Here is an 18,649-nt window from a genome sequence, read left to right on the forward strand (position 1 = left end):
GGTTCCTGGCCCAGCCCCAGCTGTTGCAGCAGTTTGAGGAGTGAACCAACAGATGTAAGACCTCTTTCTGCCTCTGCCTCACCCTCTCTGTAACTATTTCAATAAATAAATAAACCTTAAAAACAAACAAATTCCCCATTTTATTCAAAATCATCAGCATTCTAGAATTTTCAGTTTGGAGGTAGGGTCCTGGTACAGCAGTTAAGCTACCCACATGGGAAGTCTGCACACTATATCAGAGTGCCTCGGTTCTAGTCCTGGCTTCACTTCCTATTCCAGCTTCCTGCTAATAAAGAGTGGGCAGCAGTGATAGCTGGAGAACATGAGTCCTTGCCACCCATGTGGGAGATCCAGACTAAGGTCCACCTGGCTCATCTCTGACCTCTTATAGGCATTTGTAGAGTGAATCAGTAGGTAGGAAATTTCTTAATCTCTATCCCTCTCAAATAAAAATAAATAAAAAACATTTTTCTGCTTTAACCCACTGATGAAAACTAAATTAGGATAAGCAGGAATTTAATAATTTAGAATTTCGATACTTTGGGGCTGGCTTGTGGTATATCAAGTTAAGCTTCAGCTGCAGTGCCAGAATTCCATATGGGTGTGGGTTTGAATCCCAGCTGCTCCACTTCCAATCCAGCTCTCTGCTAATGCATCTGGGAAAGCAGTCCTTGGGCCCCTGCACTTTCATGGAAGACATGGAAGAAGCTCCTGGCTTTGGTCTGGCCTAATCCCAGCCATTGTAGCCATTTGGGAAGTGAACCCCTTTCTGTCTATCCTTCCTACCCTCCCCCCCTCCACCGTGTAACTCTGCATTTCACAAAAATAAATAAAAGAATAAAATATTATCAAGTAAAAGTTCTACCAAGTCCACTGGGTTCTGGTGGACAAATTGTACATACTAGGCATGGATGGGTTAGTTAGTTTTTTGTGGTAGTTAAACCCTCACAGTACTATGCTTACTAGCATGGAAAGGTTAGCACTTCTTTGCCTTCTTTACCTGTTATTAATATGACAGAGTAGGGGAATATACAATTGGGACCAATGTAGAAATATCACTCTGTATAATTTACCTAATTCCTATCCCAAATCACATGGACACTCCAAAAATAAAGCTATCAGTGAAAATTCGTATTGGATGGTGGGTTATATACAATAGACAGAGACACTAAAACTTAAAGAGACAAAAGTATGAACGATGACAAATATATACAACAGAAAACAATTCTAAGAGAAACTGAAGGAAAGGCACTTCAGTACTTGTTACATCATCAATTATAACATGGTAGCTTTTCTTTAGTTACCAGGATTTAGTAGTCAAATGCAAAAACAAAACAAAACAAAAAGCACAAAAACTAATCTGAAGGGAGAATTTCAAATATTAAAAAAAGTTGAAATAAGTATTTTTTCAAATTGTAGTACAAACTGCTTTACTGAGGAAAATACTCATATCAAACCCCAGAAAGAAAAACAGGAGAAAGAAGAGATTTGGTTTTCTGACAATCCTGGAAATGCTTTAAATGTATGTGAAAGTCCATTTCTGAAAGTACTTAGACTTTTAAAATGACACACAACTCATGTGTCATAATGGATACTCAAATTCACAGGGGAAACCAGGAATGTATATGCCAATCTAGGTCAAGTCTATGATGGTGCAGTTTTCATAGTTTATAAATTCCATGCAAGTTAGACATTTATAAATATATATATTAAGTACTTTATCTTATTAATATTGATCTCATTATTTTACTAAAATTTCAATCTGGTCATACTATAAGAATGATCATTCATTTAAAATTAAACTTCATAATATTAGCATGTTAAGTTGCTGATTATCTACTTAGACTATGACATAAGTGAAAACTTACTCTTCTGATTTTCTTCCGTTTTTTAGAACGTGGTCTTGTCTCTATTCTCTGGACACTGCAACGCACAAGTAACAACAGGTCTTGCAGGCTAAATAACTTATAAACAAAATTTCCTTCCTGGGGAGCTAGATATTCCGATGTATCTTCAACATGGTCTTGAAGTTCATACGGCAACCCTTTAAAATAATGTTTCTCATATTTATTTTACATTCACCTTTATCATAATCCAGGATAAAATAATTAAACTATTTTTTAAACTTCTATCAACTTTAAATTTCTACTTTCTCCACTCAGCTGATGCTCACAGTATTGCCACTTCTGTTTACTTCTATTGGAATTGCAGGAAGAGCTGAAATCAAAGCTTTAAGGTCCTCTTCCTTTTAACTGTAAACCTTGACAACTCTAGGCAAAATATAAATTAATTAGTCATGGGGGCATCGTGGCACACCAGGTTAGGCCATCGCTTGTAAGGCCACCACCTCATATCAGCATTGGTTAGAGTCCCAAATGCTCCACTGCCAATCCAGATTTCTGCTAATATGCCTGAGAAAATCAGCAGAAGATGGCCCAAGTGTTTGGACCCCTGTCCCCAGTGTGGGAGACCCAGACAGAGTTCTGGGCTCCTGGCTTCGGCTTGGTCCAGCCTGCCCAGCCCTGGCTGTTCTGGCCATTTGGGAAGTGAACAAGCAGACTGTCACTCCCTTTCTGTCACTCTGCCTTTCAAATAAACAAATAAATTAATTAATGAGACAGAATAGGAGAAGAAAAAAATGTTGAAAAAGTGATGTCATTTCTAATATAGGCAAAGCTGAAGAGCAAATTTATTTATTTTACAAAATCAAAGCATACCAAATATAGTCCAACACCAAGCAGAAGTAAATTTTGGATCGATTAACATTTATGATTATTTCTGATACATTTCCCCTTCAGCAGTTTGGTAAACCATTTTACCTACGGCTTAGCAGCCACTATACATGTTCAATACACATTACAAAACCCTTATACCTCTGGCTATTTACCTAGAAAGGATGATTTAAACTTACTGATAGATTGAAAACTTAAACATTAACAACTAAGTAAAGATTAGACAAAACAGCGTTTAACAAAGAGTGAAGAGAGAAAAAAATCTTAGAAAAAGGAACAGATAAAACAGTGGAACTTTGGAAATATTTACTTACGTCCTTTTGGCTTTTGAAATGCAGAAGTCCATCCAGCTTTTGGCCAACTAGAGGCATCTAGAGGAGTTGAAGATTGCTCAGAAATTGGCTGTTTAGAGCTCTCCAAATTAATTAAGGGCATTTCAGGTACTTTTTTAGAAATAGGCTTTAAGAGCTCATCCTGCATTTTTAAAATCTCTCCAACGGGATCAAATTTTTTATATACTCGTTTGATAGGTTTCTTTAAAATACAGGACTCTTCAGGACTACAGGTAGAATTGGTCTGGTTTGCTACAGCAGCTGGTCCTGAGGCAGAATTTGGGCTAGCTGGTCTAGTATTTAAATTAGAATCCACAACAGCTGTCTTTACAGTATTGTTATTCTCACACTCAGTATCGATGATTAAACAGTCCTCATCTGTATCGCTACTGCAAAGATTTTCATTTTCAGTTTCAGCTGCTTCTGATGGCTTTTCCTTTAAATTACCTGCATTTGCTAGAACATTCAGTCTGTCACTCTCAGCATGCATATCACTTTTATTAGAGCTTTCAGTTTCCTTACAACATTCTAGTTGTGAGGCATCAGACGTTTTCAAGTCACTATCATGCAGCAAAGACTTCTCAGAATTTCTTAAGTTGTCACCACAAACTGCAAATCCCTGGTCATCTTTACTTTTGCACTCCTCTGGGCTGCCATCCACACTGGTAACTAGTTGTTTCTCCTTCTGCAGTTGTTCCATTAGAATCTGAGATAAACTTCTGGAATTAGCTTGAATATCTGGTACAAGTGGAGCCACAGGTTTAGTTGCTGCTTTGGGGGCTGTGGGAGTATTTGCTGGACTTGGTGATTTTGATGATTTGCTGGTGGTTACTCCAAAAGTTTCAAGTTCTGTAACATCATCATCAAAACCCAGATCCAAATTTTCAAGAGTCTCAATTTTTCGGCACTCATTAACTTCATAGGACACCTTAAGAAAGCATATTAGCAAGTTATTAGTAACAATTTCAGGTCACTCTTCAGCTATCCCTTAATAATGTCCCTATTCCTTAAATACAGCTCATGTTCTTTAAAAGCAGAATACTACTAAGTTTGGCCTAGCAGTTAAGATACTAGTCAAAATGTCTGCATCCTACAATGGAGTGCCCGGGTTTGAGTTCCCAGTTCCATTCTCAGTTTCAGCTTCCTGCTAATGCAGACTTTGGGAGGCAGATGATAGCTCTGGGTGGCACATCTGGATTGAATCTCTGGTTCCCAGCTTCAGCCTGACCATTATGGCATTTGGGGAGTTTACCAGCAGATGGGAGCTCTGTTTTTTTTCTGTCTGCCTGCTTCTCAAATTTTTTAAAAAAGTAGAAAGTCTAAATGTTCTAAAAGGTTCATGAATAAGACGACAACAGTGGCTGGCGCTGTGGTACAGTAGGTGAATCCATTGCCTGGTCACTAGTTCTAGTCCCAGCTGCTCCTCTTCAGATCCAGCTCCCTGCTAATGTGCTTGGGAGGGCCCAACTGCTTGGGATCCTGCACCCATGTGGGAAACCTGGAAGAAGCTCCTGGCTCCTGTCTTAGGATTGGCCCAGTTCTGGTACTGTGGCCATTTGGAGGGTGAACGAGTGAATGGAAGACCCTTCTGTCTGTAACTCTGCCTCACAATTAATATTTTAAAAATAAAAGGCTAAATTTAGTATTAAAAAAGTAAAATTAATGCTGCTTCCCTGAGCTATTCCTAAAAAAGAAAACAGAAGAAAAAACTGTACATATCAAAATGCACAGAGAAAACGTAGTATCAGTATTAGACAAAGCATAAATCAACACAAAAGATTTTGGTCAGAAAAGAGAGGAACTCTATGTTGAACAAAGATGAAATTGATGAATACATAACAACCACAAATTGTGACACATCAAACAACAATATGAAAACATATAGTTGGGATGGGTGTCTGGCCTAGAGGTTCTTCCAGACTAGAGTGACTCACTATTAGCTCTGGCTGGTGATTCAGTTCTTGGTAATAGCAACCCTGGGAAGCAATGGGAAAGCTCAAGTAACTGGGTTCCTGCAGCCACACGAGAGACCTGGAGTGAGTTTGCGGCTTCCTGGTTCAGTCTTGGTCAGGGCAGGCATTGAGGGCATTTGAGGAGTGAACCAAGGGATGGAGGTACTTTCTCAGGAAAACATACACATATACAAATTGAAAAAATATAAGGAAAATCTGACAGAAGCATAATTGTACCTGATCAATGATACAATGTCTCTAATAAGGAAAAATAAGCAAGAATATACCAAGGATGAACAATATTAATTAAATGACTAAAGAAATATATATGAAGGACTGAAAAACTACTAACACACACACACACTTAATTTTTTTTTAACACGAATCCAAGGAGCATGCCCACAAATGGACTGTAACTTAATACACAAAGCAAATCTCAATAGAGTACAAAGCAGAATCTGCTAAGCTCTTACTCTGCTGAGATACAAATTAGAAATTAAGAAAATTTTAAGCAATGAACTGAAGCACTTGAAAACTAATTGTTGCATAAGAAAATTCAAAATATTAATTACAGAATAATTACAAAGAACCAGAAATCAGAATATAAATCATTCATTAAATATCAAGACTATCAGAATTTGAAGCTTAAGCTCACATTAGCTTCTCCTAAGAATCATTTTCACTTTTTATGTTTTTTTACAGATTTTTATTTATTTCACTTTTTTGCTAGGTGTCTAGGTATATTAGTAACAACCAAAAAAGCATGTGCCTCCAAGTTCGGGGCCTGAAAACTCAGGCTACAATCTCTGAGGAAGCTGATTTATCTCTGATCTACCTCAACTCCTGGAACACAGGTCCTAGTAGTATGGTGTCCAAGCCCTTGACAGAAAACTGAACTTTGACTTTTACCTCTTTAGCCTCTCAGGAAATGCTACCAAAAGCAAAGTTCATTTTCTCAGTGGCCTCTAAGTGACAGTCCTATCTTCTAGGTTTCTGTCTTCTCCAGGATCTCAGCCCTGTAATTCCTTACTATCTTGTTAGAGCTCTGATATTTCTTATAAAGAAGTTTTAATATTTTGTCCAGCATTTTAGTTGTCACCAAGAGAAAGATTCAATTGCCCACCATTACTAAAAGTCACTCTCACTTTTTATCCCTCTTACTTCTACTTCATGTTTCTTTACAGCACTTGTTACTCCTTAACGCTTGCCTCAGGCTAGTATGTTTTTAGCACATTAAAACAGAATGCCAAAGAAGAAAACGTAAGTTGAAAGAACTTTATGACATATAAAATCATAAAAATATTAAGATGCAAATAGCAGAGAAAAACATATAAAACAACTATAAAAGACAAAGGTCAATATCCTCAAAATTATATGAACTCCCAAGTAAAAAAATATTTTTAATCATATTTTAACTTTATTCGCTTCTTGCTTTAATTATAATCTATGTTCATATTTCCTGTCCTCAAAAAGACCTTCTTGATCATGAATACAACAGCAATATCCACTCACCTCTATTTCTCCTTCATCTACTCTATTTTTTCCAATAGCATTTACAAATTCCTTCATTTTAGAGGTTGCTTTATCCAGTATCTGTGCCCTCCACCACTAATACAGCTCAGAGAGAAGAGACTGCTTTTATTCACTGCTAAATTCTAGATGCATAGAGCAGTATCTGCTCAATAAATATTTGTGGAATGAATGAAGTTTCCTTTATATAAGATGTTTTACTTTAATAATTACAGAAAAAATATTTTAAAACATAAAAAATAGTACCAAGCCTTGCTCTATATACTAACCTGTTTAAACCCAACAATTTTGAGTCATGTAATGTAATACTAATTTTACAGATAAGCAAACAACACAGACAGATTATGTAATTTGCCCAAGGTCACAAAGCTATGAAGAATAGGCAAAGATTAAAAATCTGGCCAGGGGCCAGTGCTGTGGTGTAAAGCCACCACCTGCAGGTGCCAGCATCCCATATGGGTGCCTGTTCAAGTCCCGGATGCTCCACTTCCGATCCAGCTCTCAGCTATGGCCTGGGAAAGCAGTAGAAGATGGCCCAAGTCCTTGGGATCCTACATCCATGTGGGAGACCTGGAAGAAGCTCATGGCTTCAGATCAGCTCAGCTCCGGCTGTTGTGGCCATTTGGGGAGTGAACCAGCGAACGGAAGACCTCCTTCTACCTCTGCCTCTCTGTAATTTTGCCTTTCAAATAAGTAAATGAATCTTTTTTTTTTAAAAAAGTGACCAAATACTTTCTGGATCAATCAAATTAAACTTACCTGTTCCTGTTCATACTTGAAAACTGTTGAATAGGAATGAGACAAACTAATTTAAAACCTCATATTAACTACCACTGACACCAAGTTCGTAGGATACAGAAACTGAGAACTATGCTCAGCATCTTACATGATACTTAACTCTTTACATGAACTTAACCCTCACAACAGTCTTGTGAGGTAGTTTTTTTTTTTTTTTTTTTTTTTTTTTTTTTTTAATTTATTTGAGAGGCAGAGTTACAGAGACAGACAGCTATCTTCCATAGCAGGTTTACTCCCCAAATGGCAGCAAAAAGCCAAGGCCATGCCAAGTCAAAGCCAAGCCAAAGACCTGAAACTCCATCGAGGTCTTCATATGGTTGTAGGTCCCCAAGGGTTCTGGCCATCTTCTGCTGCTTTTCCAGGTACATTAGCAGGGAATGGGATCAGAAGTGGGACTTGAACTAGTACCATATGGGATGCTTAACCTGTTGTGCCACAATGCTGGCCTGTACTTAAAAAAAAATTTTTTTAGACATTCATTTGTCTCAAAGACAGAGTCATACACACACACACACACACAAACGCACAGTGACAGAGAGGGAGAGAGAACAATAGAGAAACAGAGAGATGTCTTCCATCTGCTGGTTCACTTTTCAAATGGCCACAACAGCTGAGGGTAGGGCTGGGCCAGGCTGAAGTAAGGAGCTCAGAACTCCATTTGGATCTCCCATGTGGATGGCAGAGGCCTAAGCACTTGGGCCATCTTCCTCTACCTTTCCAGGCACATAAGCAGGGGGCATGGATTGGAAGCGGCTATCAGATATGGAATGCTGGCATTGCAAGTGGTGGCTTAACCCACTGTACCACAATGCTGGCTCCACTTTTATAAAAAGAGAACACTGAGGCCTAGGAAAGTTAAATTAGTTGTTTAAAGTCTAGCTGGATTTGGAATTCAATTCATTTATTTATTTTTGAGAGGCAGAGACAGAGAACTCCCCAAATACCCACAAGAGCTGGGACTGGGCCGGATCAAAACTGGAGCCAGGAACTCAATCCAGATCTCCCTCGTACGTGTCACAGATCCAACTACTTGAGTTAACATGTTCTCTGCCTCCCAGGGTGTGCGTTAGCAGGAAGCTGGAATCCGGAACAGAGCACAGATTCAAATCCAGACACTCTAACATGGAATTGGGCGTCTTAATTGCTAAGCCAAACAGCTGCCCCTTGGAATTCAACAAAGCCTCTACTTTCAACTACTAGGTTTAGAAACTTGCAATAAAACTTTGTGCTTCTAAAGGATAAACAAGCACATTTCCCTAAGGAAAAGAAAACGATTACATACGTCTATTTCAGATATATACTCTTCAGGTTTGTCCATAAATACTGCAGAGACTGGAACAGATGTGTTTTTGGACATCATGCATTTTAATGGAACTTCATGGAACATTTGATTTCTCTCTCTCATTGTCATTTTCTTTCGGGGAAGTGGTGAATTGATATAAATTACTTTAACTGGTTTTGACCCTTAAAACAGAAGAATGGGTGATCAATATCTACAGTTACATTAAAAAAATAAAACAGAATATTTGACAGAAGGGTCACAAAACAAAGAAACAAGGAACAGTAGTAGCACATGTCTCATATATTTGCCACCTTTGGACAAGAAAATTTTAAAGTCCCTGAAAGACCCAAGAGCAAGAGAATCTAACTGGCAAGAGAAACATGTTTTCTTTCTAATAAGACTTAAAAAGTATTTCACATTTTACTATTAATTTTTACCACAGAAAATATTTTATATTTAATTCAAATCTGTAGTTTTGTTTCATTAGACAGTCTTTCATTCATTATACTTATGTTGTTACAAATAACATTAATTCTGAAAGATTAAAAAAATTACTAAATATGAGCCAAAACAGTAAGGGGGATGTTTTATATGGAGAAATTAATGTGCAAATATTAACTTTACCATAAAGAAATATAATCCCATTGCTTCTAACCATAGGCCTCCCTTAATTCCGTAACAGACAAGTAATTAAGTCCTGGAACCTCAATTCATTTGAGGTTGCTAATAAAGTACTGCACTCTTCTTTATTTCAGTCAAAAGAAGAACCTCGTCATTTCCTGTATTTCTAGCCACTGTGAGTTGTACTAACCTCTCTACCTCTCCCCCTCAACGTTGCTACAGATGGGAAAAGTGTCAATTTTATAGTTTTATATATGAAAAAAATTCCACTGAGGATAAATTCCAAAGTTACAACTTCCTTAAATGAAAACATATTTTTATTTCTGACAAGTGGACATGTAGGTTTAGATAGTTGAAATGGAATGATTCACACCTCTCTTTTGAAAGCATTATCTAGCCAGAGCAAATCACAAACCTGCAACAGGTATAACTTGAATACACACTGGAATTTCCCATTGCTCCTTGTAGTCCGGTCCATGGTTATTTAATAAAGTAAACAATGATCGACTCGTTAAAGCTATCTGAGGTTGGTATCTTGCAACAAGTTTCTCCGCATTTGGATCTTTACTAATATCCTGAAAAACAACATATAACTTGTTATGTGACTATACTTACTGAAAATTTCTTTCATAAAGCAATGAAAAAAAGGAAGAAAGGAAGAAGATTTTAGAAAGTCAGATTACAAATATTTTGTGAGGGACAGATTATTTAGAAAGACCCAAAACCACCTTGGTACTTACATAATGCATAGCTTCGGCTGTTTGTTCTGGTGTTTGAATCGTAGGATCATCTTTTGAGAGCTGCAACTTTGCAGGCATGGAGGGAAATACTGTTTTCACATATTTTACACTGCCCTGGATAAGAAATGAAATATTTATTGCCAACATTCTGATATTTTTCTTTTCCAAAGAAAACTATCTTTCACCATAGGAAACTCTTAACTTGAAATTCATCACACTACCAAATGCAAATGTCAAATTTAGAACTTGTTTAAGCCAAGACACTGATGTTTTTGCTCGACAATGACCACCCACGTTTGTTGGAAAAAAGGCTCCAAGAGAAGGGTTTCATGGAATTTCCCCTGTACTTTAAATTCTATCGTCCCCTTTTATTAAGTATACATGTGAACAGGTACTCTTAAGTATCTTCTCCATACCTATTTTTAATGTATGCACCTAAATTCCCTTAAAAGAAGAAGGGCATTTTGTTTGTATTCAGCAGTATTAAGGAAGACAGGAAGAAAAGATAAGCAAAAAATAAAGTTAGTAGTGGTATTTTTTAAAATAATAAACATTTTTATTCATAAAATAAGGGATTTACAGTGCATACTTAAAAATTTATCAATATCCAAAATATAAACATAATAAAAAATCTACATGAAATATAGATGTCTTAGATAAAAAAAAACATAGTTTTTTTATGATAAACCTTACCAACACAAGAAGAGTTTTTTCTAACTTCAACCCCATTTCTATACTGAATGGGAAGAACCCCATTAAGCTGGTAACTTCATGGAGGGTATAAAGCTCTGGATACTTTTTCACTTGTTCAATGCAAGCTCTTAAAATTTGCTAGGAAATAAGAATTAAGAAAAATACATTCATACAATACTACTGAAATAATGCAACAAAAATCTCAGTTATATGAGACTATTCATTGCAAAAATTAGCCTCATATCATTAATCAAGTTTCTAATAATCCACATATATTGTACATTACTTATTTGCTTTAATTTTTTATTTTTCATGATTTTTAATCTCATTTCTTAAAATACTGATATGTAATACTAAAATTAGCAGTCATTAAAATTAAAGTTAAAGATATTTTTCCATGTTATTTAAAAAACTGACAAAGAAATAAAGCCACATGAAAATTAACACTATTGCCTTAAAAATTACATGAGTGATAAGAATAAATTTAATATTCTATAAATATTTCCAAGCACAATGACTTAGTGGTCATTATAATCCACAATCTAAAATATAAATGATGAGTAAAACATATATAAAACTTGATTTCTAAATTGCTAATTTTGAGTTCTATAAACTTTGGCCAAGCAATCACACATTTTAGAATGCTACTACTGCCTATCAGTTGGCAGGCTATGTATATATGACTTTTTTTTTTTTTACCTCAGTAAAGTGACGGGCATCATCAGAAAGCATATTATAATCCTGTGCACATTTCTTTGCAGAATTCTGCAAAAACTTTAGGAATTCAGTAACTTCTTCACTCACATGTTTTTTCATATCCTGATTTTTAAAAAAGTAGACATGTCTTGGAATAAAAAGTTTTGTTAAGTAAAAGTAACTTCTCAATCACTGCTCTAATAATTTGGAATTACAGAAGGATTAACCAACCAAATTCAAAGCAGAAACCAGAGAAAAAGTTAATGAAAATTCTATTAGAATGATAAATTTGTTACTAAAACCAGAAAAATAGAAAAGTAAATGACTAATACTGTATAACATGCTTAAGAATTAAAAAATATATTTTCTAAGTTTTAATAAAAAATCCATTGGATAACTGAGCAAATGATATGAACAGGCAAGTTGTAAAACAAAGAAAAATGGCTTACAGACACATGGAAAATGCTTACTTACATTAGTGATCAATGTAAATTAAATTAAGGTAAATCACCACTTTCACCAAATCAAATTGAGACAAAAAATGTAATGTTCAGTATTACCAAAGAGAATTAAAAAAAAAAAACTTTCATGTAAGAGTGGTACAAATAAATTGGTTTAAACTTCTGCAGAACAGTTTACTTATGTGTAACCCCAGATCAAAGCTTTAAAAACAGGCAGTCTTTGATGTAGCAATTTGATCTACAGCTAGAACTTAAGATCAACTGGAATGAGACATGCTCAGAAGTAGAGTAAAACACCTGAAGTATAACAGAACCTACGAGAGACTTAAAGAATCAATGTTTTGTCAACTAAACTTACATTCCCCATTTTTGTAAATTTGACAGTACATAATAGACACAAACAATGTAAAAGTATTTCCTGGCCAATTTTTAATATTTTTTACTAAAGCTGAAGGAAAAAATACATACCAGGTACTGCAAGTAGTCACTTTTATTTATTCCAACAGCTTTGGAATTTGGAGGAATATTTGCGTATTTAACCAACAAGTCCACATAACTCCTCTGCTCTCTCTGTGAGAAACGAGAGAAACGAGGATAAGGAACTCTTGGTTTTGGAAGAAGAACCATTCCAACTGTGGTTTTAACTTTTTCCTTTGCTTGAGTTGCTGAACTAACTGCCGGCTCATTTTCTACAGAACTTGCTGAGGCATTCAAATTTTCTCCTACACGTCTGGAAAAAGAAATACAATTTACAAATATGTGCTTTTCACATGAAGATTACTATCATGGAACTTCATGATTCTCAATCAGGGAGAATATGCGTGATTAACAGAGTATATTCTGGCTTATTACCTAACTCTGCCACCTGCACTTCAATGTTTAACCATTTAGTGTAGATTAACGTATTTTGCAAGGCAGGATCACACTGTAAACTTTCCTTCAGTTACCTGATAAAGAGGAAGAGGCATACTTCTTAGACTAGTTTTTCTGTTTGGAAGTTTATTCCACTTACTGAAGAGGGGAAAATCATTTTTGCCAATTATATACCAGGTATTTTTGTGTTTACATTTTATTACAATGTCAGTATTTTATTAATTACATTCTTCAATAAGATTTATCAGTTAATATGGTGAACAAAAGTTAGTAAGAATAGGATGTAATGGGGTTACAACTTGAAGTTAACAAATTTCCTGGTCTCCTCTATGTACCTTAAAAATTAAAAGGAAAATTCCAACATTATATGCCATATTTTATGGCATAAGTAGTGGTTATAGAAAAGTTATACAATCCTCTATCATTCACATATATGACTAAGTCTTTTCTTTTTAAGGATGCAAAAGAAAAAACCTGGCATATTTATAATGAACTACACCAAAAGAATTGTGGTCAGGAATCGGTTATCATATGTTTGTGAAATGTTACCCATGGTTTAAAACAAAAAAAGTCACCTTACCACTCCAATCAATACAAGACTGCAAATTTCTTATCTTGTATCATTATTTGTCTCTACATTCTTGCTAGTCATTTATTGTAACCCACATTTTCATTATCAGGATTTAGAAGGCCATCAAAACACTATATTTTCTTATCCTTTACAAGTCAAATTTCCACCTCAGAAGCTGTTCCTATGACTTGGCTCTAAATTAAGCAAAAGTCCACAAAGGAAGGAAAAGTAATGAGAAAGACAGACATTATGGATTGTCTTTATTCTTCTATTCATCAACATAAGTGATGATCATGTCCCAGCCTATGCTAGATACTGGAGACACAACCAACACTAGGCACAAGAAAATTTCTGTTCTCCAGGAACTAGTAAGATCAAGTGGCTCACACAAGTGAATAGAGAAGAAAAAATACATACATACATCAATAAAATGTGACTGTAGAGATCTTAGGTGTCCAGACTGAACACACCAAATAGGTGACTGAGAATAATCCTCAAGATATCATGATCAGGGATTAAGAGGGACAAAGTAAGGTGGAGGTGGAGTGGGTGGAAATCCAGAGCAGAAGTTCTTAATCATAAATGTTAAATTAATTTCCTTAGAGTATTTTGGAAGCCCAGTGCATCTGGGTTGTCACAAAAGAGGTGGAGAGAGGTGAAGGAGGCTAAAATTCTTAAAGGTGAAGAAAACTAGCTGTCTATAATGTGTAATACTGTTTTGTAAACTCTTACAGGTGCTTTTAGGCTTTCTCTTATCATATATAAACAAATCTATAGTTACTACTTACCCTAACTGCATTTTATTCTCTTTTCTTTTTCTTTGCTTTCTGAAATATTTCTCTTAAATATAACTTTATTGGGCTGGATGTTGTGGTGCAGTGTGTCAAGTTGCCACTCATGACACCCTCATGTGAATCAGAGTGCCGGTTCAAGTCTGGGGTGATCGGCTACTGATCCAGCTTTTGTTAATCTGCCTGGGAAGGCAGTGGATGGTGGCCCAAGTACTTAGGCTCCTGCCACCCATGTGGGAAAGCCAAATAGAATTTCTTGCTCCTGGCTTGGGCCTGACCCAGTCCAGTTGTTGTCGCCATTTGGGGAACAAACTTGCAAATGAAAAATCAAGCTATCTCCCTCTGGCTCTCCTTCTCTTCCTTGTCTGTCCTTTTCTTCCTGCCTTTCAAATAACTAAATACTAAAAAAAAAAAAAAAAAAAAAAAGGCAATCTATTATTTTCCTTTTCACATTTAGGATATTATTTAAAAACTATGCAATAATTATCTATTAAAGTCATTTCAGAATATTCAATTAAATATCTTATTTCTTTTAAATATTTGTTATAAAAGGTGGGAGAACTCTGGCCTAAAATGATTGAGAATTACTAACATTGATTTGTATCTAGACAAACAGCAAGTTAAGTCTCCACTTTAAGTCAACTTTATGATACTAGAATAAATACGGTGAAAATTCTCAAAGATGAGAGCCTTATTTGAGAAAAGATATAGCCCCCCACCCAAATAAAGCAAAATAATCAAGATAACTCTTAGAGCTAAGCTACAGATGAAAAATCAAGAGAAATGATTAGTTAATGGGAAAAGAATTTAGGAAGTTAGGATGCTTAGACTGACTCTGAAAATAATATAGGTGAAGGAAGACATACTTAGCTACTAAAGTTTCTCCAATAACTGTATAAAAATAAGCACATTTTAGGTTAACAAAATGAATATTAACTGCTGATCTTGGGAGAAATGTATTACAGCAAATTGATTTCTCACTAGAAAATGTCATGAGAGCTATTCAAACCTAACGGTATTGTGTCCTCAACTCTTAACAATACTGCTTCACAGCTGTCTCTCTGAATATGAGAACATGTCTGTCCTCGTGGCACAAACTGGCAAATTTAATTAAGCTGCTGCAGCAACAAGATGCTGACTCAGATATGCCAGAGTAGGAATGTCAAAAAATTCTAGCAGTTTAAATTGGCTACATTCAGCAAAGAATGAAATGGCAGCACATCAAGATCATTTCTGTGTGCAGTCCTGTCAAAATCTTCATCAGGGTGCAAAGCCCGAGTCTCTGACAGGGCTTCTCTATCCACAGTTATGGCATTATGTTTTATTTCAGTTGATGGTTTGAAGTTTTCCCCCTTCATTTTGTCAACTACACAGTCTGCTTTTTTACTTCAAGTTTCCGTGAAAAAACAGGCAGAATCTAAAACTTTGAGTTTCCTATTTAAAGCCTACTGGTTTGGTACACAGCTTCTTTAAAAAGCACTATCTGAAAATTGTGCTTCTGGCTTCCTTTTCAAGTCTTCTTGTATCTACTGAGTCTGATTTACTTTTTGGTATTAAACATGTAAAAACTTTACTGTTTTCTACTTGAAGCTATTCCCTCTCCCAACCCATTATTGGATTAAAACTCAGTTATAAATACCTGCAAATCCTATATTTATTTTTTAAAATTAAAATGTTTTAAAATTAAAAATGTTTACACTGGCTATTTCTACACGAAAAGCTTGCAGGCTTCGTAAGTTTTCTCCTTTATTCTTAGGCAGATTTTCTAAATATTCTATAAGGAACATAATTTCTTTTTGATGCATTACAGAAAAATAATACCATGTTAACTTTCTATATTATTCATATGTAAACACATTATCCCAGTAGTCCTTTCATTTTACAATTCTTTATGGAGCACAGATAATCAAAACAGAATGCATTTCACATGAAAATTAAAAATGAACACTTTGTGACAGGAGAAGGGCTGAACAAATATTTCATATGCTGAAAACAGTAAAACTAAAGGTAACACTATTAGGCCAATATGTTAGAAAACACAAAACATATAAAATTAGTGATACTACATATTCTGCATTCTTTCTGGTTTTTCTGTCTATAAAACATTTGTAAATTAATAATAGAGCTTGAAAATCCAGTTTTTACTATAACAATATTTAGTAAAATGTAAGGTTAGGTTAAGAGACTAGAAACATGACTTGTATCTTTATTTTTACTATACTAAAAGGCAAATTAAGCTAGTATGTTACTTTGTGCTAAACAGAAACCTAAACAGAAGAATTCGTATTCTAAAAACAGAAAAGATTGTAGGAGTTCAGTATACCCAACCGCCAGCAATATATCCTCGTACAAGACCAAGCCAAACCCACACCCAGTGTATGTTGAACAGACTTGAAAAAAAACCCCACTAAAATAATTAAGCAGTGGTAGAAGAAAGACTTATATCAGAAATTTTTTGCCTGAAACATGAAGGCTGAGATAAAAGTTCAAAAATACTGCTAGGTTTTTTAAAAAAGGTTAAGATATGTTATCAGAATATCAAGGCAATAAAATTGGTAGGAATTCTTTGATTCAAATAGACAAAGGTAATTTTTAATTTACCTGGTAAGTTTTAAGAAATTAGTTTTCCCCAAGAAATAATACAATTTAACAGAAATACTTAAAAAAAAAATCCAGATGCATACATAAGGTGATCTTACTGTTCTAATATTTCACAGCTGACATTAGCAGATGCTATAACTGCACTATGCAAGAAGAAAGTTGCTTCTGAAATTCTCAAAGCACTTATTTCTTTAATGTTCTTCATGACAATCTGGCACTATTTATCAAAATAAATATACATATACCCTCTACTTGTAATAATTTATTCTAGTAATACACATATAAAAAGTATGCTCACTGTTTATAACAGTAAAGGAATAGAAATAAAATAAATGTCAATCAAGGTTAATAAAATTATATACATCCAACAATAGATCATGATACCACTATAAAAATGTCAATTTATATATACTAATATGGAAAGAACACCAATATACATTGGGAAAGAGAATATAATACAGACTACTATATAAAGCTTGTGTTCATGGTGGAATAAAAGGGAGGGAATACTCATATTAAGGTATATCACATTCATTTATTCCAAGCTGAGTTGGTTTCACAGATATATCCTTGTTCCTCATGGGTTCAGATTCAAAAGGCTGGGTTGAGAGTGCCAAATCAGTACTTATTTTAAAAGCTAAAGGAAGTCTGATTATCAGCCAGAGGGGGAAGCCTGAAGAGGAAGATGGCGTAAGAGTCTGAAACCTAACACAGAAACCAGGAAACTGGGAAAGTGGACTACCTCTACAGGAGCGAGTTTACTGATGACAGTGAGAAGATGTGGTGGATGCCAGGGAAATGTGAGTAGGATGTTCAAGGAAAAAAAGTGCAGCAGATATGCAGTGAATCAAAGGTTTGTTTTTTCAATCCCAGCCATCTTTTGATTGGGCAGTTTAATCCATGTACATTTAAAGTAATTACTGACAGAGAAGAACTTACTGGTGCTATCCTGTTAACTGTTTTCTACAGTTCTTTTTCTTCTTTTTGCAAGGTCTTATAAACGTTTTGCTTCTTATTTTCCTTCAGCAAGCATATACAAGACTTTTATACAAGTCTTTTAAAGAAGTCTCGAGTACAAATAAGTAGTAAGAAAATAACTAGGAGGGAATGAGGGGTCCAGAAATGATTTAAACAGGAAAAAAAAGTGAGCAAATTAAAATATGAATCAAGATGACTGAAAATGGGAAGAACAAAGGCATTGGAATTAAGGGGGTGACTGAGAGAAAGGATACTAGGATGGCAAGAAAATATGGGGAGATCCACCGCTGTAAAACAGGAGGATAAAAGTAAATGTTGAGGGGCCAGCGCTGTGGCATAGCAGGTAAAGCCGCCACCTGTGCTGTTGGTATTCCATGTGGACACCAGTTCAAGTCCTGGCTGCTCTACTTCTGATCCAGCTCTCTGCTATGGCCTGGGAAAGCAGTAAAGGATGGCCTAAGTCCTTGGGCTCTTGCACCCACGTGGGAGACCCAGAAGATGCTCCTGGCTACGGATTGGCTCAGCTCCAACCAATGCAGCCAATTGGGGAGTGAACCACCGGATGAAAGACTCTCTCTTTCCCTCTCTGTCTCTGTGCCTCTGCTTCTCTATAACTCTGCCTTAAATAAATTAAAAAAATAAAAACTAAATGTTGAACTTTCTTGGGGAGCTTGTTACTCCTCATTTGGGGTATTTACATGTCTTTCTAGTAAACTCAATTACTTGGTTTCAGATTCAACAATAGAGTAGAAACAATCAGAAAGAAAAGAGCTGCTAGAAAAAAGAAAAAAAAGACCTAAATGAAAGATCTCTGTGAGTGAGATCCCAGTGGAAAGAACAGGTCTTCAAAGAAGGAGGTACCTTTCTCTGAAGGGAGGAGAGAACCTCCACTTTGACTATGACCTTGTCTAAACAAGATAAGAGTCGGAGAACTCAAAAGGCTTCCATAGCCTTGGAAACTCATGACTGGTGCATAGGGAGATTACTGATGCCATAGA

General features: G+C 35.6%; 1 protein-coding gene across 5 annotated transcripts in view; it reads right to left on the bottom strand.

The window, feature by feature from the left end:
* ICE2 (interactor of little elongation complex ELL subunit 2) overlaps positions 1 to 18,649 on the bottom strand; it is a 42,346-nt gene that overhangs the window by 18,398 nt on the left and 5,299 nt on the right. For 3 of the 5 annotated variants that reach the window (XM_008268941.5, XM_089310498.1, XM_070054302.2), the window contains 8 exons: positions 12,306 to 12,407; positions 11,380 to 11,499; positions 10,681 to 10,818; positions 9,988 to 10,101; positions 9,663 to 9,822; positions 8,627 to 8,808; positions 3,047 to 3,992; positions 1,869 to 2,044 (listed from right to left, as the gene is read on the bottom strand). In XM_008268941.5, coding sequence (XP_008267163.1) covers positions 1,869 to 2,044; positions 3,047 to 3,992; positions 8,627 to 8,808; positions 9,663 to 9,822; positions 9,988 to 10,101; positions 10,681 to 10,818; positions 11,380 to 11,496 — 1,833 coding nt within the window. In that variant the 5' untranslated portion in view covers positions 11,497 to 11,499; positions 12,306 to 12,407. Of the gene's footprint in view, positions 1 to 1,868; positions 2,045 to 3,046; positions 3,993 to 8,626; positions 8,809 to 9,662; positions 9,823 to 9,987; positions 10,102 to 10,680; positions 10,819 to 11,379; positions 11,500 to 12,305; positions 12,568 to 18,649 lie in introns of all 5 variants that reach the window. The other 2 variants (XM_008268940.5, XM_002718197.6) reach the window with 1 other exon arrangement.

Source organism: Oryctolagus cuniculus, chromosome 12 (assembly GCF_051225735.1).
Source record: "Oryctolagus cuniculus isolate XC-2025 breed Fujian yellow rabbit chromosome 12, ASM5122573v1, whole genome shotgun sequence".
NCBI lineage: Eukaryota > Metazoa > Chordata > Mammalia > Lagomorpha > Leporidae > Oryctolagus > Oryctolagus cuniculus.